The sequence below is a fragment of the Bubalus kerabau genome, chromosome 15 (genome assembly GCF_029407905.1).
Source record: "Bubalus kerabau isolate K-KA32 ecotype Philippines breed swamp buffalo chromosome 15, PCC_UOA_SB_1v2, whole genome shotgun sequence".
Lineage (NCBI taxonomy): Eukaryota > Metazoa > Chordata > Mammalia > Artiodactyla > Bovidae > Bubalus > Bubalus kerabau.
Genome location: NC_073638.1, coordinates 45270625 through 45293071, shown reverse-complemented (window position 1 = coordinate 45293071; position 22447 = coordinate 45270625). Strand labels below are relative to the sequence as shown.

At 47.9% G+C, this 22447-nt stretch overlaps 1 protein-coding gene across 11 annotated transcripts in view; it reads left to right on the top strand.

Annotated features, from left to right (window-relative positions):
• SYT9 (synaptotagmin 9) overlaps window positions 1-22447 on the top strand; it is a 399619-nt gene that overhangs the window by 358732 nt on the left and 18440 nt on the right. For 2 of the 11 annotated variants that reach the window (XM_055548764.1, XM_055548768.1), the window contains exon 7: window positions 18841-19087. The exons of 4 other annotated variants lie outside the window; for them this stretch is intronic. In XM_055548764.1, the coding sequence (XP_055404739.1) occupies window positions 18841-19026 (186 nt within the window). In that variant the 3' untranslated portion in view covers window positions 19027-19087. Of the gene's footprint in view, window positions 1-539; window positions 1092-7078; window positions 8221-15423; window positions 15845-18840; window positions 19089-22447 lie in introns of those variants that run through there. 5 more of the 11 variants (XM_055548766.1, XM_055548773.1, XM_055548770.1 and 2 more) reach the window with 5 other exon arrangements.

The window sequence follows — 22447 nt, the reverse complement described above, 5'->3', positions numbered from 1 at the left end:
GGGGGAAAGGTGCTTTCCTATTGTACTTAGGTCTTATTTTTCCAAAGGGAAAATCAAATCATGGGTGGATTTGAAGGACCAATGGGCAGCTCTCTGTCTCATGATGTCTCCCTTGGGTTGAAAAAGGCCCAGTTCCTCAGGACTGAAGAACAATCACGGTTGTCTCCTACTCATTTCAGGTGGCCTCGGCCTGCAGTGACTTGAAGCAGGATTTTGGTTCCTTGGTCAGAGGTTGAAGTCAGGCCATGTCGGTGAGAGTACCTAATCCTAGCCACTTCACCAGTGGTCAGCAACAAGGCCCTACCCCATACGACTTTGCAGGAAATTAATTTCCACAAAGAAACTGAAAGTAGTGGAACAAGTAACGTCTTTCTTAGGAGGAAAAAGAGTACGTATGGATAGACATAAAGGCAGGCTCAGAGAGGGAGTCGTGCCCTCATGGCAGTTCAGATGACTAATATGGGGCATTTTTTTCTGGGTTTCCTTTGGCCAATCATTTCGCTTTGCCTGGTTCTGAGTCTGTGTTTGGTTTATCACAGGGTCCTCCCAAGTGTGCATGTACATTTCTTAGCCAAGATGGAATCTAGTGAAGAGGCCTGTGGGTAGGCTGACATCACTCCCGTTTTGGCCTGTAAAGAGCCTCTCTGCTCAAGTATAGTCGGCAAGATCTCCTTGACCTCGAGAGTGAGAAATATGTGATCTCTTATCTAGGCAGGGCTCAACTCCTCCTCCTCTTCATCTTGGAGTATCTGTCCCTAGATACAGGGCTCCAGCCGCTCAACCTGGGACCCATAGATCTCCTGCCTCACAACCATGTACTTCAGTTCATTTGTTTAGAATGAAAATGAAAATCTATAGTCTTTTAATGATAATATTCTAGCAGCTCTATAATTATCTTTAATTCTATGCTTATTTATTTTTATTTACAAGTTAAAGCGTAAAAGTTCGTAATCCATGGTAGTTTTGTCACTGAATCCTGTCCCAGCTCTTTGCAGCCCTATTGACTGTAGCCCACCAGGCTCCTCTGTCCATGGGATTTTCCAGGCAAGATTACTGGAGTGGGTTGCCATTTCCTTCACATCTTCCCCTACGCCCATTTTAAATAAAGATCAGAATGAAATGTGATGCCATTGATCATTGAAATGCTGAAAAATAAGGGAAGGGGATTTTCTTTTAAAAAGCAAAGGAACTTTGCAAATCATTGAGCAATCCACTGACTGTCATGAGTTGTGCTCATATGGTCAAAAAGAGAAGCAGTCATGAATGAGGAGCAGGAAAACATAGGTGTGTTTTTTCCCCTCTGTAGCTGAGGATCTGAGTGGAGCTACTTAAATAGTGTGCATGCTGACAGTAAGTGTCCAGGTTGAAAAAGTTTCCTAGAGAAAGGTCATAAAATCAATCAAGACAGCAAATGCCATCCGAAGGGATTAAGATTGATGAAAATTAAACAGTGTAAACATTCCAGGTCTTCCTTCCTGTGCAGAATGCTTAATGAAGTCTCTGAAGGGGACGGGAGGTGTGGATCTAAACAGAATGCTTTTTGCTGGGCTCCTCTGCATCTCCCTCCTTGCTGACTGAGTCGGGCGTCTGGGGAGCAGCACTGAACTGGAACAGGCGGCACCTACTCGTGCAAGGGGAATGGGCAGGGAGGGGTTGGCCTGACTGCAGAGGGGTCTACAGCATTCATCATCAAGATATGAGGCTGAGCGTCTGGTGCTCCCATCCTATTTCTGGAAGCTTCCATCCAAGGATAATGAATGAGGCCCCCCCAGTGGCAATGACTGGCCATAGATCCAGCCTCTAACTAAAGAACCAAGAGCCAAGCAGGGATCAGAGTGGGCTTCTGAGTTATAGAGCGTGATGGCAGGGCTCTTCCTGGCAAGCTTTCAGGACCGTGGTAAGATCCAAACAGGAGTTCAGTCTAGTGGTAAAAGTGAGGGTGTGGGAGTTGGACTCAATTCAGCACAGAAAGTCCAGGAATGAGTTGACAACCCAGGTCCCTTGGCAAGAGAAGATTGTTATCACAGGACCTGAAGCCTGGCAGGGGAGCAACAGTTCTGCCTCTCTAGCCTGCAGGGTCGAGTCAACATTGTCTTCATAGATGAGTAGCTGGGGTGAAACAGTCTGATCTCTCACTTGCATTAAAAAGTGTATGTTCCTTAAAGATGTGAAATGTCCATTCCCACTATGAGCACTAATGGCTTTTATCCTACTGCTTAAAAATAATCTGACCCTTCCATTGCTCTTCAAATATGGAACCAGAGTACCAAGTAAGCGTGGGCTCACCTAGAATCAAGTCCTAAATCAGAAGTGAGGATGCAGGGGTCCTTGCTGAAAAAGAACTAGTAACTCAGAGGGGAACTCTACACTCTCGGAATAGTAAGAGGAAGTCAGGGATACCACCTCAGCCACACTGATGTGTCTGGTCGTCATACCACGTACCCGTCCTCTCCACCTCTTGTCCTGCTTCTCTCGCACATCAGCAGGCACCAAAGAGTTAATAACAGAAAGGCCTTGAGAAATCTGCACTTTGTTAGAAGGAATAGCTCTTAGCTCCAGCTGCTGCTGCTGCTGCCAGAGGAAATGCTTGAAAGCAAGAAAGGGAATAATAGGAAGGAAAAAGACTTTTGAATCACATGGGAGTCCTCAAGGACTACTCAGCCCAGAAGATGTATCTCTTATCGTTTCAAGCCGAAAATTTTCTGAAGCCCCCCAGCCCAGATGGAGCTTCCTTCACTGTCTTTATAGGTTGTGTTTGAGTTCATTGGAGCCCAGAGGACCCCTCTGCTGGGTTTAGACTTCCTCCTTAGCAGGAACTAGGGACAGAATTAATAACAGCAGTGTCACTGAACTCTGCATTGTCGTTGAGGTGGGTGGCTCTGAACTTTAGGAGGGTCCTTGAGCACTTGCACACAGGGACACCTGCAGCTCTTTGATTAGTGGATCAGCTGTTGAGTCTAGAAGGGGACTCCACGAGTCAGGGAATGATGGGGAACCAGGGCTATAAGAGAAGGAAAACAGATCTGGACCAGACTCAGAGCTTCGCCCATTCACATCCAGAGAAGAGCTTTAAATTTAAGCGTGGGCCCTCCCACCATCACCACTCCTCCGTGTTCAGAGACCATCAGGTGGCCTGTGTTTCTGAAAGGCTGTTTTGCTGAATGAGATGTGCTTGCTGAGTGGGGTGGAGTTGGGAGGTTTTATAAGGGGTCCTCCGTGTGGTTGGAGAAGCTGGAGAAAAGTAGGTTTGGGGCGAGGAGAGGTAGTGGAAGGCAGCCAAGCACAGGGGAAGGAGTTGGATGTTGGGGGAGAAGAGGAGGGAGGGCAGCAGGGAAACAGAAGACATTTAAATAAGATTTAGACTCTGCTTTGCTGGCAGGAAACAAGTTCACCCTCACAGCTCCAGGGAATCTTCAGTAGGATTGACATGGATTTGCATTTGGATTGTAATACGAGAACTTGCTGAATCTGACTCTAAGACTGGAGGGTCCATAGGAGGGTTCAAGATTATTTGTAATCTGCTGTTCACATGCATCTATAGATACATAAATTTAAGGTAGTTCTTAGCAAATTGAAGCATACGCCTAAAGGTTTCAATTACTTGCTCACGCCAGTGCTGTGCAGTTTTGGGAGTTTGGCAGTTTTTCCCCTGAATTCTTTGCTGAAGTCAAATCTAATTTGGAAATTGAATATATAAAACAGATAAATGCAAGAGCTACTATGTTCAAAGCAGACAGAAATTGAGGAGCACAAATTCATTTAATCAAAGAGGAAGGTGTGACCCAGTTAAACGGCCTAGCGGACCAGGCCAGTTGCGATGCGTGTGTCTAAAGGGAGGGGCTGACAGCTGACGCTGGGTCAACAGCTGGCTCTTAGAGCTGCTGCTGCTGCTGGTCAGTGCCTTAGTTGTGTCTGAGCCTGAGACCCCATGAACGGCAAGCACGCCAGACTTCCCTGTCCTTCACCGTCTCCCAGAGCTTGCTCAAACTCATGTCCATAGAGTCAGTGATGCCATCCAACCATCTCATCCTCTGTCGTCCCCTTCTCCTCCTGCCTTCAATCCTTCCCAGCATCAGGGTCTTTTCCAGTGAGTTGGCTCTTTGCATCAGATGGCCAAGATTTTGGAGCTTCAGCTTCAGCATTAGTCCTTCCAATGAATTTTCAGGGTTGATTTCCTTCGGGATTGACTGGTTTGATCTCCTTCCTATCCAAGGGACTCTCAGGATTCCCTTGGAATAGAGCGGTGTGCCCCCTAGTGCTTTTGGATATGATTTACAGTAAGAAGGACATTTTGCATCACAACACAGATTAAAAAAAAAAAAAGTTTCATGAAATAGTATATATGCATGTGATGCATTTGGGGAGAAAATTATTCCATTAAGATAAAAGAATACTGGTCACAACCATTAAATTGATTTCACAAGCCCAATGATGGGTCATGATCTACACTCTGGAAAACTGAAATAAAGGATATATACTTTTAGAGAGGCCAGTGGAACTTTGATGCCGTGTGGGAGTATTAAGAGGGAAGTGTGGAATCATAACCCCAGCTGCATGCATGTTTAGGGCCATCCAGAATGCATTTTCTCCAAACAACTGGAATTGTAGACCTTTCATCACATCTCTTTGTCAGGAAACAACACCGTCCCTTGGTTTGAGCTTCTCTGTATCGCTTGCTGCACGCCTGAGTTTGTGTTGCCACAGTTGCATAAGTGCACAAATAGATTATTTTTATCACAAATATAACCTTCTGGTTTGGAGCTGTGCTTCCCCTACAATGATTAAACAGCACAAAGACATCCAACTGTGTGTTTATAATTGAAGAAGAAGGTTGGGTAAAGCCACAGAAGGAAGGAATGGCGACTCTTATTCGACATGTGTGTTCCTTGCTATGAGAGAGTTCCCTGAGGTGGCTAGCTCCAAGTTGACTCCCTGACTCCTCCCGGGTGCCGGGTGCTGTCAGATGTCTGAGAATGCAGGGCCCACCTCCATGGAGTTGATGGAGCCTGACAGCAAGTTGTGTAATCAGTGTTGTCAGAATGTCTATGGGAGCACAGATAAGAGAGTTCCCAGCCACCTGTTGGGGAAGGGTCATGACCAGAGAGACATGGTGACCCACTAGGGCAGGGTCTAGAAGATAAATAGGAATCTTCCCTTTGAGCAAAGAGGAAAAGAAAAGGGATCTCAAGGAGGAAGGTAGGAGGCACATTCAAAGGCCTGAAGATATGAAAGAGAAGTGCTGGTGCCTGGGACACCACGGAGTTCAGGATGACTGACACCCAGGGAACAGAAATGAGGCCAGAAAGGGAAGGATGTGATAAGGAATTTGAACTTTCTACTGAGGCAGTAAAGGAGCTTTGGGGTGATTTTAAGAAGAGCTGAGCATGCTCAAATGTGTGTTTTAAAAGGATCACACCGCCTGTCTGGAAAAGCACGATCAGGAATGGTTAAGAAGAGTTGTGTCGGGCCTGGAGAGGGCACAACCAGAGGGGATGGGTGGGGATGGAAGCCTTTGCAAAGGGTTATGAGAGGTCAGGAGAGGCAGGAGCTCAGGACGATGACCAGACCTCTCAGTTGGCCAGATGGATGGTCCTAGCATCCACTGATCTGCAGAACGGCAGAGAAAGGACAGGGTGTTTGGGGCAAGGGTCAGGGAAGCGGGAGCTGACAGGAAAGAGGGGAGATTAAAGAGGTTCAGTATGTGTTAAGAGCAATAGAATTTGACAAATGATTACCTCCCAAGATGTTCTTCCGAAAGATATATTGCAATTCTAACCACCCACCTCTCTCACACGTCCGTGCATACACGCATACACACGTGTGTGTGTGTGCACCTGCCTCCTACCCTTCTCTGAGCTGACAGACAGCCAGTCCAATTCTGTTCTGGGCCACAGCTACACAAAGTAGGCAGATTGGTTCACCTAGTCTTTAAATGAAAACACCAGTGCCTATAATCCGCTGACAAAAGGTTAATTAGCCTGAATTTTAAGCCCTGCATCCCTCAGGGAAGAGCATGTCAGAAAGCACCGAGCTTTCAGAACAAAGCTTTCCCTCAATTAAGGGAGGGTGCAGATTTTGTCACGTGGCTCTTGTCTCCGACTCTGCTGTGACCCCACTGTGAGGAGAGGGGACCCAGATTCTGACAAGCAGGCACTTCCTATTAACAGCCCTCTCCCTGCTGAGGCCAAGAGTGAGAATTGAAAAAAGAAAATTCTGGAACAGCAGTCATGAAGGGCACCCAGACAGATGGATGTCCTGTGAATGAGGAGTCGGGGAGCAAGGACTGAAGAGAGGCACAGGAGACAGGGTCCCACTAAGAGAGGTTATGGGGCAGCCAGGACAAAATCTGTTCATACCAACTACAGATTAAATTCTGCAATACTTTGAAGCCATTCCTCAACACTGTGCCCCATTCCTCTGTTCGCCTTCAGATTCCTTAATTGTCTAGAGAAAGAGAGCACATTCCAGTGGTCCGCTGTGCCCAGGAGGGCTGGGCAGGCTCCCCCAAGGGTATGTGTCTGCAGTCTCCCATCCCTGGAGCAGGGCAGCATCAGCAGAGCCGTGGTGTCTGGGGGCATCCAGGCAGAAGACAGACATGGCCTGAGGAGTTAATGAATACGGACAGCTCTTTCCAGCTTCTTGGCTGAAAGGGGAAGGGAAGTCAGGCCAGTAGCTAGAAAAGGGTAAAGAATTTTGAGGGCAGGATTTTGTTTCTCAGAAGCAAGAAATGTGAGCATTTTTATAAGCTGAGGTAGAGGCCAATAGGGAAGGAAAAATGGAAGAGACAGGAGAGAGGGCATGACCGACATGTGGGCTTTACCTGGGAAACACGTGGCCCTGGTCTCCGCCCAGCTCCTTTCACTGAGCACCAGGGTGTTCCTTCCCTGTGTTGGGCGCAACATGGCTCTGTCTCACCTCTGTGGTCTAGGGAAGCAGATTGACTTCGCACGTAGGGTTAGGAGTAGCCTGGGGCTGCTCTGGATAGGAGGTGTGGGCCCAGCATCTATGCTGTGCCCCTTCCCACCGCCGCCAGATGGAGACCCAGATGACCTCCTGCCTCCTCTTCCTGTGTGTCCAGGTCCCCAGGTTTCCTCCATGTACTGACCACACACTCTGGTGTCCTGGAAGCAGCTCAGCACTTTTCCAACCCAGCTCAACCTTGAAAGGGCCTCTCTCTCCACCCAGATCCTGCTGGGCTTTTGGCAGCATGCAGAGGCTGCTCTTATTCTGTTACCAACTTTGATCAGGTTGTCTGGAACAAGCCCACCTCTTCCCACTGCTCTGCAGTTTGCCAGCATACCCCTCAGATCAGAGACCCACTCCCTGTCATCTGGCCCACCTCCCTTATCTCAGCTCGGACACCTGAATGGGTGCGCCACCCCTCTGCTTCGACCTCACCGCTGATTTCAGCGTCAGCTCTTGATGTGATGGCTTCTTCCTGTTAAGTGCTCTCCTCCGCTCTCTAATTCACAGTCCCCACCTCCATTCACTTCCAGCCAGTCCAGCTGTGGGCAGTCTTGGAGCATTTATCCTAAAATCCTAAAGGGTCCAGCGTTGATGCGAGAGGCAAGCCCTCACCACTCAGAATGCAAACACTCGCTATGCCCTTGTGGCTTCCATCAAACAAACCCCAAGACATTCAGAAGGATGAAGCTGCTGAAAAACACAGTTAAATAGAAAGGACAAAGGTCTGGGGGAGAATGGAAGAAATTATACAGGCCAGTGGAAAACTGCACATGCACACAATACGGAAGAAGTCACGCTGTGATTGTGGTTTCATGAGCACTGAGACCTTCACCTGTAACATGAATCTAAACCACGTGAGAAGGTTTCTCTGTTCTAGGAAAAAAGGAGGTGAGAGGAGTCTGTGTTGGAGCCGAGGGCTAATAGAAAGAGGAGTCTCGGGAGTGCTGGGTTTTACCTGCCAAGGCTGCTGTGGACGTGTTAGACCCCCACTCACAGCGCTGCCCCATCTCAGCCCCCTCACATGCACACGCAGCTCCTCTCCCTTAATTTGTCGAAGAGATCGTCCCGACCACTGGGGTTTGTACAGGGTAACTCTGGCCCCAGGTGATGGGATCCCTGGGGGCGTATGCTCCCAGCAGTCAGTCTATGGGCTGCCCAGTGACAAATGACACAGTCTGAGACCCCAAAGATTGGCTGAGTCAGTTAAATACTACTTCTGAACCTGGTAGATATCAAGAAAAGGAGGCATCAGCAGAACCATGAAATAAAGGGAGGCTTTAGAGGTCTTGATAGGATATGAAAAAAAAATCACATTATAAGTACACTGAAAGTGTGGTGAGTGGAAATACTTGCTCAGTAGAGGATTAAGAAGCCAGTGGTGAAGAGAGAACAGAGAAGTCTCATTAATTGCAGACCAGAAAGGACCTACTATATAAAACAGAGAACTCTTGTCAATCCTCTGTAATAACCTATGTGCTAAAAGAATCAAAAAGAGTGTATACATGTGTATGTATAACTGATTGACTTTGCTGTACAGCAGAAACTAAGGCAGCATTGTAAATCAACTATACTCCAATATAAAATTTAAAAAAATAGCAGACCAGAGACAAGATCCAGAAGCCTGGTGCTGATGTTCCAGGGGTTGCCTTGGGCCCAGAACAAACCTCACGCCTGGTTCTTCTCAGGGCCCCTCTTACCATGGTTCCTGCTCGGGAACCTCTGTGAGAATCCATTTCCATTGTTGCCCGTGACTGCTTTTACAATAAGTCACCACCACCACCCAGCTAACCTTTTATCGAGCTATCTTGAGTGAGTCTCTGCCTTGCAACCCAAAGCCTGAGCAGGACACATGTGGACTGCCCAGGAGCACATTTGACAGATGTTGGGTTTGGGCTGCTCTGTTTGTTTTCGCAAAGTTTGCTGCAGTTTAGCTTACGATGAAACCTTAAAATGGTGAAAATGTCTCTGAATAAAAAAAAAAGAATGAGCCGAACAACACAAGTAGAAATGAGTTCTACCCCATTGAGAGGAGTCCAGAATCTCTGGAAGAGAAACATAGATGAAGAAGCCCTAAGAACGTGGGTGTGAAGAAGGCTGCTTAGAGGGAAGCTTAAAAAGACCCTGGTTGGTGCCTCTCTGTTGAGAGTCACTGTGCATGGGACCCGAAGTTCTGAGAGCAAGATGCCTTCCTGATGGCAACTGAGGTGTAACAGAGAGTCAGCTGAAACTGGGCAAATTCATTGCTTCTCTTGGTTAGAGACAACCCACTAGGAGCAAACACAGATGTGTCTTCAGACACAGTGATTTCGAGGTGGAAGATGAAGGACTTGAGAGCACGGGCACTCCATCACTTCTCTCCCTGCCCTTAGGAACTCTGGAAGACTGAGGAACAATTCAAAGGTCATCAACAGTTGCCAAAAAGATCAGGTTGATGTTTAGCTGAGGCTCAGAATCCTGGCTTAATGTACCAGAATAAATCATTCTTAGCCAAGAGTGCAAATCTTATGAAGACATGGAGGACTGGTGATTGATGAGTTATTCTTATCAAGACAATTTAATAGTGAATAGTACTATTGCCTGGAAAATCCCATGGACAGAGGAGCCTGGTAGGCTACAGTCCATGGAGTTGCAGAGTCGGACATGACTGAGCGACTTCACTTCACTTCACTTCACTTCACCAGAAGGTAAAGAACAAAACAGATAACCCATGAAACCAATTGCTACAAATGATAATAAGTGGATAGTAGAAAAAAGAGTTTCAGGACAGGCAGTGCCCCAGAGGGAGGGCCAGAAGCCCAGCTGTAAGTGGCCTTAGGTATCCCAGTGCACCGCTCACAGCAAATAGACACTAACCCAGAGCATTGTCTGCAGACACCCGAGGAGGTCAACAGACCGCTTAGAAACAGGCAGACTAATGTGCTGTGCCTGTCTGGAAAGCTGTGCATGGAAGGCTGAAGACTCATGGAGAAGCAAGTGCATGAGGCTTAGCAGAAATGGCCGCGCTATGGAAGTATCACAGAGGGAGGCGATGCTCTCCTGAAACAAATCCAAGCATGAGCGCAAAGATAAAATCTCACCGTGAGGAGCAGCCCACTGAGGAGGTCTTCCTGGAAGTCTTCACTGGTTGAAAACGGAAGATCTGACACGTTCTTGAGTTGCTTTTCTGGCAGGATAAATCAGAATACCTTTGATGTAACAAACAGAGGAAAGTGGGGGCAAATTAAGGATATGGGATTCAGAGATACAAACTGCTGTGTATAAAATATATAAGTAACAAGGATATATTGTATAGCACAGGGAATTAGAGCCATTATCTTATAATAAACTTTAATGGAATATAATCTGTAAAAATGCTGAATCATTTGCTGTATACCTGAAACTCATACTGTAAGTCAGCTATACTTCAATTAAAAAAAAAAAAAAAAAACCAGAAATCCTGACACAAACTGGACTAAACCATGAGAAAATGTATCACCTGGCTAAGGAGTTAGAGGTAGGGTAGGGATCAGGGTTGGAAGATTCAGGAGCTAATGATGGGGCAAGAACGTGGGATCTTTCCAGGCTGCTGTCTTCAGGTTAGCAGAAAGGTGGATGCACTTCCAGGCATTGTGTCCAGATGTGAAAACAACCAGGTGAAAATGCACTTCCTGAAACTAAGGAGCAAGGAATAAATTCTCAAGTCCCCAACAGACTTTCCGTTTGTATGTCGTGGTCAAAAGTATGCCAAGTTTTGAATCAGTCACTGGCCGAAGGAATGGGAGTACATGGGCAAAACATGCCCAGCCCTGGAGTGGATACCCTTTCCATGATATGCCTTGGTTCATGGGGAGAGGTAGCAACCTTGAAAAATTCAGGGTTCACTTAGGAAGAAAGAAATAGGGGGGATGGGTGCTGGATGGGCCATTAACAGTGACTTCACCAGGCATCTTCTGATAAATGTAGACAGTAAGAAAAAGTATATATTAAAATATGAAGGAGGAAAAAGAAAATATGTAGAAAAACAAGAACTCTTTGGCAAAGTAGAAGTAATGAGACCTTAGGAGAATTGCTCTGTCATCAGAGAGACGAAACCAAGGCAGTGAAGGGGTGTTTGGATATGGTCAGAGTCTCCCATCAGCTTTAGAATAAAGATTTTCAAAACTTCAGAAGAAAAAATAAAGGCTTCTGTTGTTGGGAGACTAGATGGAGAGACTTGAAATATTTGAAAAGCTCTTCAGAATGCTATTCTGACTGTGCAATCAGAAATGACAGTAAGGGAGGTACTCACAGAAACACTCAATTACTGATACTTTACATGGACATGTACAAAAGATGAAAAGAGACAGGGAGAAAATGCACTCTTGCCTTTTTCTTTCTACCTGGTCCCTCTCAGCACCACTTCTGCCCCTCTGCAGCACTTCTGCTGTCTAGAATTATGAAGTTTGCCTATTTATCCACTTCCCTAAAGGGACACACTCGAGTGCTGAACCTAGAAATCTGTTCTTCTGTCTTCTGGGAAGCTGAGCGTCTTCAAAGACCAGGTACTTGATACAAGGCCACAGGGTTTCATAGCTGGGACACTGAGCTTCATGCAGCGAATTTCTTTGGTTTAAATACCAAACAGGATGTGTCTTCTCATATTCTCCTGGGCTAAGGACTCCCAAGACCACTGATACTCAGAGCACCCCACAGGGACATATGCCCTACCGTCTGGGTTAGCTGACCACATCACATCCACCAAGCCCCAAAGACCTTCGCCTGGTTTCGAGAACATTGTTTTCCACCCTGGTCAGAATCTAGTCTTCAGACGGATAAAAACACCATCCTCTTGTCCCTCAGCGATGTCCATCTAGCCTTCTAGCTGTGACCCCCACCATTCCCCCCATGTCTGCAAATCTGGGCTCTGTCATCTGCCCTCCTGATTTTCTAGCCAGTTCCAGAAGGCTCAAGCCAACATAGCCAGGACAGAAGATCAAGTTTGGACCAAAGCTCACCAGCTGGTCTAAGACCAGCAGCCCTGGCACTCTGAGCTCCAGGGGAAATCCACTGAGAGGGCCCTTCTTCCAAGGCCCCAGGTCTTCTAAGGCCAACACCTGGGGGTGGGAGGAGCCTTGAGAGCATCCTTCACAAAACTAGCTGGGTCTGGTCTTAGCCCTCCTTCCCACTGTTCTTGAGCTCAGACTAGAGTAGAAGATGGTATCAGACCCAACTTTCAGGACATTTGTCACCTTAAGGACGAGAGTCAACACTGGGGGTAGGTTTGAGGCTCCCAGGGACGCTCAGCACAGGGCTTGTGCTGCCAGCACTGTGGCTCTAGACCACATACTTCACCTGTGATGCTGGCCTCAGCGCATCACACAAACCCCAGCACTGGCCACCGGCCTCTGGAGCTCCCTGCTCAAACTGACCCCCCTCTTTACTATCCTGGGGTTCACTGGACTTCTGTCAGCAGTTTTCTCCAGTCGTTCTGCTCTCCCCTGATATTCACATGGGCAATAGAGCCTATGGGTAATAATAAAGTAATAGGACTTATGGGTAATAGGGGAAACGATGTAAACAGTGACAGACTTAATTTTCTTGGGCTCCAAAATCACTGCAGATGGTGACTGCAGCCATGAAATTAAAAGGCACTTGCTCCTTGGAAGAAAAGCTATGACAAACCTAGACAGCATATTAAAAAGCAGAGACATTATTTTCCTGACAAAGGTCCGTCTAGTCAAAGCTCTGGTTTTTCCAGTAGTCATGTTTGGATGTGAGTGAAGTTAAGTCGCTCAGTCGTGTTTGACTCTTTACCACCCCATGGACTGTAACCTACCAGGCTTCTCCATCCATAGGATTTTCCTGGAAAGAGTACTGAAGTGGGTTGCTATTTCCTTCTCCAGAGGATCTTCCTGACCCAGGGATCGAACCTGGGTCTCCTGCATTGTAGACAGACACTTTACTGTCTGAGCCACCAGGGAAGTCCCCATGGATGTGAGAGTTGGACAATAAAGAACTCTGAGCGCCAAAGAATTGATGCTTTTGAACTGTGGTGTTAGAGAAGACTCTTGAAAGTCCCTTGGACTACAAGTAGATCAAACCAGTCAATCCTAAAGGAAATCAGTCCTGAATATTCATTGGAAGGACTGATGCTGAAGCTGAAACTCCAATACTTTGGCCACCTGATTTGAAAAGACCCTGATGCTGGGAAAGATTGAAGGCAGGAGAAGGGGACGACAGAGGATGAGATGGTTGGATGGCATTACTGACTTGATGGAGATGAGTTTGAGCAAACGCTGGGAGTTGGTGATGGACAAGGAAGCCTGGTGGGCTGCCATCTATGGGGTCACACAGAGTCGGACACAACTGAAGTGACTTAGCAGCAGCAGCAGCAGCCCTTTCCTTGGGCCTCTGCCATCAGCTCTGCTACCCTCTGCTGCCCTCCCCTGGCCATTAATGTCACTGCAGGGGACTTCAGTGCTCTGATAGCTTCATTGATATGCTGATTTTTAAACACTTACTGAGCGCCGAAGAATTGATGCTTTTGAACTGTGGTGTTGGAGAAGACTCTTGAGAGTCCCTTGGACTACAAGGAGATCCAACTAGTCCATCCTAAAGGAGATCAGTCCTGAGTGTTCATTGGAAGGACTGATGTTGAAGCTGAAACTCTGATACTTTGGCTACCTGATGTGAAGAACTGAATCATTTGAAAAGACCCTGACACTGGGAAAGATTGAAGGCAGGAGGAGAAGGAGACAACAGAGGATAAGATGGTTAGATGGCATCACCGACTCAATGGAGATGAGTTTGAGTAAACTCTGGGAGTTGGTGATGGACAGGGAGGCCTGGCGTGCTGTGGTCCATGGGGTCGCAAAGAGTGGGACACAAGTGAGCGACTGAACTGAACTGAAACACTTACTTGGTCTTCCTAGGTGGCTTGGTGATAGCGAATCTGCCTGCCAATGCAAGAGACAGGGTTTGATCCCTGGGTCAGGACAATCCCCTGGAGAAGGAAATGACAATGCACTCTAGTATTCTTGCCTGAGAAATCCCATGGACAGAGGAGCCTGGCAGGCTGTAGTCCATGAGGTTGCAGAAGAGTCAGACTTGACTTAGTGACTGAACAACAGTAACAAACACTTATGTAGGGCCCCTCTGTAGATGCAATGTGTAGACAAAGGATTCGGTGGTACAAGTAGGTGAAGCTTGCCTTGTGTAAGCACATGGTCTACTGAGGGAAGGTGAACAGAGAGAGGGGGAATGAACGAATATAAATGAATGGGAGTGGAGTGAATGAATTCTGGAGTACCCCTGTGAAGCCTGGATTTGCTTATCATTCCACAGACTCCTCTGCCTTGCACTTTCACCTGACAAAATCCTTCCCCTTGAAGTGGAATTGGGGACCTTTGACCATCCCCCCAACTAGTGGAACGTGTTGGTCACATCCGTCTTCTTTCTCCGTAGCATTTGATGGTTTGTTTTCATTCATAAACCAAATATTTCTGAGCAGGTGGTAAACATTCTGCCAGGCACTGAGGATACAATGGGAAAATGCTGATCCCATCCCCCATGGAATTTGCAGTCCAGCTCAGGGTGTCTACATAAGTAGATCATTAGACAGATTGATAGAAGCTTTGGATCAGTGTTCCCTGGTGCCATATTCTGTCTTGTTCACACCTAGTAAGAGCCCTATAAGAACAGGGCATGGAGTCCATGGAGTAGAAGAGATGAACCGCAGAGGCGCACCGCCCGTGCACACAGTAGGCATCTCAGGAAGTGCTGAATGATGAAAGTGGCTGCAGAGACCCAAGCCCATTGTTTCCCATGCTGCTGTTGCTGCTAAGTCGCTTCAGTCGTGTCCAGCTCTGTGTGACCCCATAGACGGCAGCCCATCAGGCTCCCCTGTCCCCAGGATTCTCCAGGCAAGAATACTGGAGTGGGTTGCCATTTCCTTCTCCCTGTTTCCCATGATCTCTGCTGAAATCAGCAGCTCCAGTGTTCACCCCTCACCTGCAGCACGCCCACCGCAGCCTCTTCTGCCCACCTACTTCCTGTCCAGATGCAGATCCACATGTATGAAACTGCAGACCGGGACCTTCACCAGATTCCTGGTCGAGTCGAGAACAATTCAAGAGCCACAGTCCAGTATTGCAGGGGCTACGTCTGCTCTGTTCACCAGGATATCCCAATCTTCCACACAGCACCTAGCATATATAGGATGTACTCAGTAGTTCTGTGGTGGTTGTTGAATTAATACATGAATTCTGCATCAAGAGCTTAAATTTCTGTAAGGAGTTTAATCATGATTGGGCTCATTTTATCAATAGAGAGAGCTGTCCTGGTTCTCTGTAGCCAGAAGTGGATTTATAACTTAAGTTGGTGTATGGCCACCAACAGGGTGTAGACCTGAGTTGTAGTGACCCCATGGGTTAACCTCCAGCACAAGGAGAACTCCGCCATCCTCCCTGAGCTGAGATTTAAGGGCTCCCCATTGTTCAGCCTGCTTTCAGGGGTAGATCAGTGTGAACTGGCTGATCTGAGGAATCTTCCTGGTAAAGAAGGGGCAAGAGGAAGAATCACCAGCAGCAAAGAAGAGAGAGCAGCGTGCAGTGAGGCCCGGGATGCAGAGCAACCACCAGGAGGACATGCTCCTGAGGTTTGGAAGAGGAGCCTCTGCCAGGGCTGGACTTCAGTGAGTGGGCCTAGTGGGCCCTGGGCTGGGAGTGACCAACTTTTACTCAAAGATCGAGCAGGGACTGCAGCACATTTTGCTTAAAACAACAGCTGGTTTGTAATTTTGGCCTCAGACAGTAATTATAGCTGCTGGGGCTCCTTGGAGAGATAATTACAGAAAGGATTCAGCACATTCATTTTATCTACACACTTAACCATCAATTAAATCATTACCATCTAATCCTATTCCAGAGTCTAGAAATGATCTGTGAATGTATAATTTTGAAGGCTATGAAGTTTGTTTGCAGATGGTTTTAAGTGAAAAATTGCCCCATTTCCAGAGCCAGCAGAGGTCCACGTGTGTGCTTTCCCATGGAGGCAGAACCCAGGGAAGTTCCATGTTGGCTGTCCTGTCTCCCCCGGTCCTGCCGCAGGAGGGCGGGAGGCGCTGTGAGCCATGCCTTTCATCTCCCTGTGATTGTGTGCAGAGCAGGATTTCACTGGGACCTAGAGGAACCTAGGGGCAGAAGGCTCGGTGTTTTGTTTGCCAAGAAGCTTCCGGGAGGATCCCCTGCTGGGATTTTGCAAGGACCCTGGGCCACCACCCCCTAGGTCAATGGCAGGGACGAAGTCTTTTCACTGTGGGAACCAGAAGCTTGTGATATTTAGAAGCGGGGGCTCTGGAGTCAGACCCCTGGGCTCACGTTTCTGTTCTCCCACTTTCCAGCTGTGTGTCTTTAAGCCAGTCTTTGAACCTCTCCATGCCTCAGAGTATTCAGCTTTTTGATGATACAATAATGGGCCCTGCCTAGTGGAGCTGTTGAAAGACTTAAGCATGAGAAAATAATGTAACGTGTTCAACGCACGTTGTCTGACATTTAATGGGTGCTAGGGAAATTGGAATCATTAGGCTCCGTAGCATACAGTGGGTACTGGGGAAGGAGAAAAGCAGAGGGAGAACCAGAATGTCCAAAAATGTGCTGCCGTGGGGTCCAGTGGCCTCTGAGAGCTTGTGGCTCCAGCTTTGGACTTCACAGCTGCCACTTCTCCGACCCTGACCTCCATGGTGACCCACCCCGGAGTCCCTTGCTCTCAGAACCCATCCTTTCTGATCCTGCCCTCCCTCAGCTGCTGCCCCTGTGCTTCTCCAGAAATCTGACCTCACTGCCCTGCTGATTGCCTGAACAAGCCTGCATCCCTCCCAAACCTCTTGACGGCCTTTTCTGTCACTCTCGGATGTTTTTGTGGGCTCACAGTTGCACACAATTATGCCTCAAGTTTCTGTCTTAAGCTACTTTCTGTTCTTCATTGACATGCAGAGCAGCTTTGCAGGGCTAAGATCCACAGGATTGAAATTGCTTCCCTGCCTCTTGATGCCTGAAAGACAGCTTCTCTTGGGCCATACCAGCTCTTCACACCTGTGCCTAAAGCTGGGATCCCAGAAACACTGGCTATACTCGAGGGCACTGGGCAGGTCCCCTCTTTGGGCGCCGACTCTTCCAGACTGCTGCAGCAGCCAGCAGTCAGTGTCAGACTCCGCCCATCCTGCCCTCCTGCTCACACCATGGGCTCTTTCCCCTGAGGGTGCTAAAAAAAGCCCCACTCTGTGGCTGGTGTGGAATTGGCCTCAGGGCTGGCTTTTGCCCCAGCAAGAGCAGTAACTGTGTGGCAGCCCCAAGCTGGGAACCAGCTCCCAGCACAGCATCATCCAGGTGCCGGACTGACCTGGAGGGCACCCATCTCATCTTACAGCCATGCCCAGCCCCGAGCCAGGGCTGCAGAGGAAATGAAAGGCTCCCAACGGTGCTGTGACAAAGCCAGATGTCCCATCTTCAGATTCATTGTTATTGTTGGGAAAATTGTAAAGAGCTTATTTTCAACTACTTTCTAAAGTTGTAAGAATTAAGTTAGTAAATATAAAGCATTTACAAGAGAGCATAGTACTAGTGTAAACTTAAAAGATATCATTAGATCGGTGCAAAAATAATTATAGTTTCAGATCCTGAATTTTAAATCATTACAGCTAGACTCAAACACGTCTTTATTAACCAAAATAGGAACCATTACAATCAACACATTTTGCCAATGAGAAATGCTTATTTATTCCTGTAGCATCCATGCTTCAGGATTTGATGAATTCTTGGAAAGCATTTTCTGCGTCCTGCTGGTTGTGGAAGCATTTTTTCCTACAGAAAGTTGTCATGATGCTTGAAGGAAGTGGTAGTGGGTGAGAGGTCAGGTGAATATGGCAGATGAGGCAAAACTTTTGTTCCTCAGTTGTTCAGCTTTTCAAGTGTTGGTTGTGTGGCATGTGGCCGGGTGGTGTCGTGGAGAGGAATTGGGCCCTTCTGTTGACCAGCACTGGCTGCAGGCGTTGCAGTTCTCGGTACATCTCATCGATTTGCCGAGCACACTTCTCAGATGTGATGGTTTCACCGGAATTCAGAAAACCAGAGGATTTCAGAGCAGCAGCAGACCAACAAACAGTGACTGTGACCCTTCTTCTGGTGCAGGTTTGGTTTGGGCAAGTGCTTTGGAGCTGCTTCTTGGTCCAGCCAGTGAGCTGGTTATCACCAGTTTTCTTATAAAATCCACTTTTCATTGCACATCACAATCCGATCAAGAAATGTTTTGTTGTTGTTGCATAGAATAAGATAAGATGACACTTCAGAACAATGGTTTTGTTTGTTTTTGGTCAGGTCTTGAGGCACCCACTTAGCTGAACTTTTTCGGCTTTCCAATTTGCGTCAAATGCCAACCAGCCATAGAATGGTGGACGTTGAGTTCTTGGGCAACTTCTTGTGTAGTTGTAAGATGATCAGCTTTGATGGTCCTCTCAGTAGGTCGTCAGCTTTGGATGACCAGCCACTGCACTCCTCATCATTAAGGCTCTAGTCTCCTTTGCAAAACTTCTTGAATCACCGCGGCACTGTATGTCCTGTTAGCAGTTCCTGGGCCAAATGCCTTGTTGATGTTGCAGGCTGTTTCTACTGCGTTATGACCCATTTGAACTCGAATAAGAAAATCACTCAAATTTGCTTTCAGTCTAACATCATTTCCATAGTCTAAAATACATATAAACAGCAAGTAATAATTTATTAGCAAACAAGCAAGAAATGATATTAAAATGATGTATAACATAACCAATTTTATTTACAAATGTTTTTCAGTATCAAATAGCAAAGTCAACAATGCAAAACAGAAATTACTTTTGCACCAACCTAATAGCTGTGGTTATTGCAGGCTTCCCTGGTGGCTCAGCGGCAGAGTATCTGCCTGCAATGCAGGAGACTCGGATTCGATCCCTGGGTCAGGAAGATCCCCTGGAGGAGGAAATGGCTACCCACTCCAGTATTCATGCCTGAGAAATCTCACAGACAGAGGAGCCTGGCAGGCTGCAGTCCGTGGGCTTGTGAGAGTCAGAAATGACTTAGCGACTTATCACCTCGTTGTTATTGTCCTTACCCTCTTCTCTGTGTGAATACCCACATGATCGCTCCCAAAGGCTGCACTGTCTTTGTGTTTGTTTTCCTGATTAGATGTGAGTTCCCTGATTAGACATGAGTTCCCTGGGAGCAGAGATAGAATCTCCTGTGTCTCTGAATCCCTCAAGCCTTGTGTAGACCCCCAGCTCTTGAGGAGGTGCTCAGTATTGGCTGAAGGAGAGAAAGAGAGATGGAGGGAATACAGGAGGCAGGGAAATGGGGCCCAGGTTCCCACATGCTCAGCCTGAGGTGCCCCTTTCCTGACTCCCAGGCGGGGGTCCTTCACTGACACTCAGTGCATGCTTCTGGAAGTTTTCATGTTTTAACTTCTACTGGGTGAAAAGGTGGATGGAAAACCTCACTGACAACATCTGATGCTTTGACCAACAGCATGGGATCTCTGGCTCTGGAAAGGCTTCTAGGAAGTCTCGGCAGTTCAGAAAAGGAAAAACAGCTGGGTTTTCAGGGTCCCGCAAACTTTGGGAGATTGCACATTTCAAGATGATTTTGTAACTTTGCTTGTCAACCTGAGGAAGTGCGAGAAGGAGAGGCAGCAGGGAGGGAGGATGGAAGGGAGAGGAGGCTGTGGCCTCTGGAAGGGCTTCAGAACCACCAGCTTCTGTCTCAAACCTCTTCTGCAAACAGCCTTTGCCATGCAAGGAAGCTGTGCTCAGGTGCGGGGACCTAGCCCGAGGCTTGCAGGAAGCATTATTGCCTTTGAAGTTTCTTGTGAAAGGAGCAGTGCGTGCACCACTGCGTGCCCCGGGGGGTCTTATCGTCTCCACTCAGAGCTCTAGTCCCGGCCACACTGGCCACATTGCAGAGACCAGGGTAGCAGCACACACCTCCTGTTCCATAGGAGAAAACTTCATGTGCTTGTGCCAGCTCCCTCGAGACTGCTGTGCTTTATTTATTGCAGTTTCATGCTGCGATTATCCCACTTCAATCTATGCTGAAAATACCAACTGTACCCACTGTCTCCAACGATGTGCAGCACATGGATTTTGTTTTCTGGACTTCACTAAAATCATTTGATAAAGTTGCACAATCCCCTCTGCTGCAGAGCACAAAGAACTCTCTCCAAATAGCTCACCTTTCATATAAATAGCTCACCTCCTGGATAGTTCTGCAGTGGGCATACTGAGTCAGAGGCTGCATCTCCACCGCTTTTCCAGAGATCTGAGTCACTCTCCTCACCCCCACCGCTGCCATATGCCCGGCTCTGTTGTCGCAGTGGGACGAGTTGGCACCCAGGTGGGACAGCTCCCTGGCCTGGTTCCTAGTGTGGGACAGGGGTGGAAGGGAAAACCAGAGCAGAGCAGATGCAGGGGGCGGCTAGGGGTGTTCCCTGTGGGAGCACAAGAGGCCCCTGGTAGATGAACGGTATTACAAGAAGGTGTTAGGAGCAAAGGAGATGAAGGGGAGTTTGAGGGGTCAAAGCAGAGGGCACAGACTTCGGGAGAAACAAGGATTGATTTAGGGGGAAGAGCGGGATGGAAGCTTTGATAAAGATCAAGGATGGAAAGGACAGCAGCTAGGAGCCCCAGAGGAGGGTTAGAGATGGTTCGAAGGGAGTAGGGTTCATCTGGAGCGGGCTGTGCGGGCAGCAGCGAGAGGAGAGGCTGCTGCACAGTAAGGGTGGAGGGCGGGGCCTGGCAGTGAGGGTGGAGGGCGGGGCCGTGAGGCCCGGCAGGTTTGGTCTTAGGGGCCGAGTCTGCCTTCTCTAGGGTGACCAGGCTGCCCTAGGGGTGGGAAGATAAAACCACAAGCTCCCTCAGCCCAGCTTCTCTCCCAGAGTTGTTGCGAGGCTGTCTGAGCTACCTCTCACCCGCACGTCCATGTGTTCATCACCCTGTGTTCACACGCTTTGGGTCTCCTGTGCCCCTGGCCTCCCCACCAGCACCTTCAACTCTTAGGCACCTGCCTGCCCACCACCTCCTCTTCTGCTGCCCTGGTCTGTGCCCACGTAACCTGCCAGTCCTGTGTCCTACCTTCTCTCCAGTGCTGATCACTGGGCTCCTGACAAGCGGGCATGCCTTGCTTATAATCCGATACCGTGGATTAATAATAAGATGAGGGACTTCCCTGGGGGTCCTGTGGCTAAGACTCTGTTCTTCTAATGCAGGGGGCCCAGGTTTGATCCCTGGTCGGGGAACTAGATCCCACATGCCACAACTAAGACCTGGTGCAGTCAAATAAGTAAAAAAATATAAAAAGTAATAATAATAAGATGACGTTAGCTGTCCCACATGGAACATCTGCTCCATCCGGGGCTCTGTGTTAAGTGCTGTACTTAAGTCATCTAATTTAACCCATGCCCTGTGAGGCAAACGGTATTGTCTCCCCAGATGAAAAAAGTTGAGACCAAACTAGCTTGTCAAGCATCAAGAGGCAAGTAAGTGGTAGAGCAGACCTACCGGAACAGATGGCGTTTCCATCTGTTGCCATGCGCCGTCTCCACGCTCCCCGAGGGCCTTATATCCAATGCCTTGGACTTGGCCGTGGGACTTCATTGTCCAGTAGACTAGGGGTAGGGTGACAGTTCCAGGTGAGGGCTTTAAGAAGTATCACATATTTGTGTTTGACCCCTTGAGCTTTTGGCCTGCGTCATGGGAATTCCCTGGGTCCTAGAACAATAAGACCCAGAAACAGACCTCTAACTGTGTGGAGCCAGGTCCAGTTGAGCCCAGCAGAGCTGTAGCCAACCCACAGACTTACAGTTGAAAGCAGCTAAGATTGGGGGGTTGCTTGTTACTGCAGCAAAACCTGACGCATACAGATTTAAATAGATCTTTCTGATTCCATACAGAGCTTTTAAAACCAGAGTGTTCGTCCATGTCAGTGCTTCTTGGGCATAGAAACCAAGGCGATTTGGACTGGACCCAGGGGGGAACCTCTCTGCACCCCTTCGGGAAGGCTGTCTCTTCACCACTTTGCATCAAGTTGAAGTGGGTAACCTATATCCATTTCAGTTGCTCTCTTCTTTTTATTCTCCTGCCCTCTTCCTATAAAATTTTTTTTGCACAAACCTTCATATCCCAGCAGATCTGTAGCTTGGAAGAAGATACAGCTCTACCAGTCCAGTACAGCCAAGTTCTCCCATGCTTGGTCAGCTCTGCTGGTTCTAAAAGATTTTTTCCCTTCTGTGCGGTTGTTATTCAGCTCAATGAAGATGGTAAAAACAAAACAATGCCTAAGAACTCTCCAGAAATTTCTTTTGTTTTCATCCCACTGGCACTAATTCACTGTTCCTTAACCTCACATTCCCAGATGATTTATCATGTAAGTTCTTTGCTAATTTACTTTCAGTTGTTTTGCTTCTGCTGTTTGTCTCCACCCCTGTGCTGTGCTGTGCTGAGTCACTC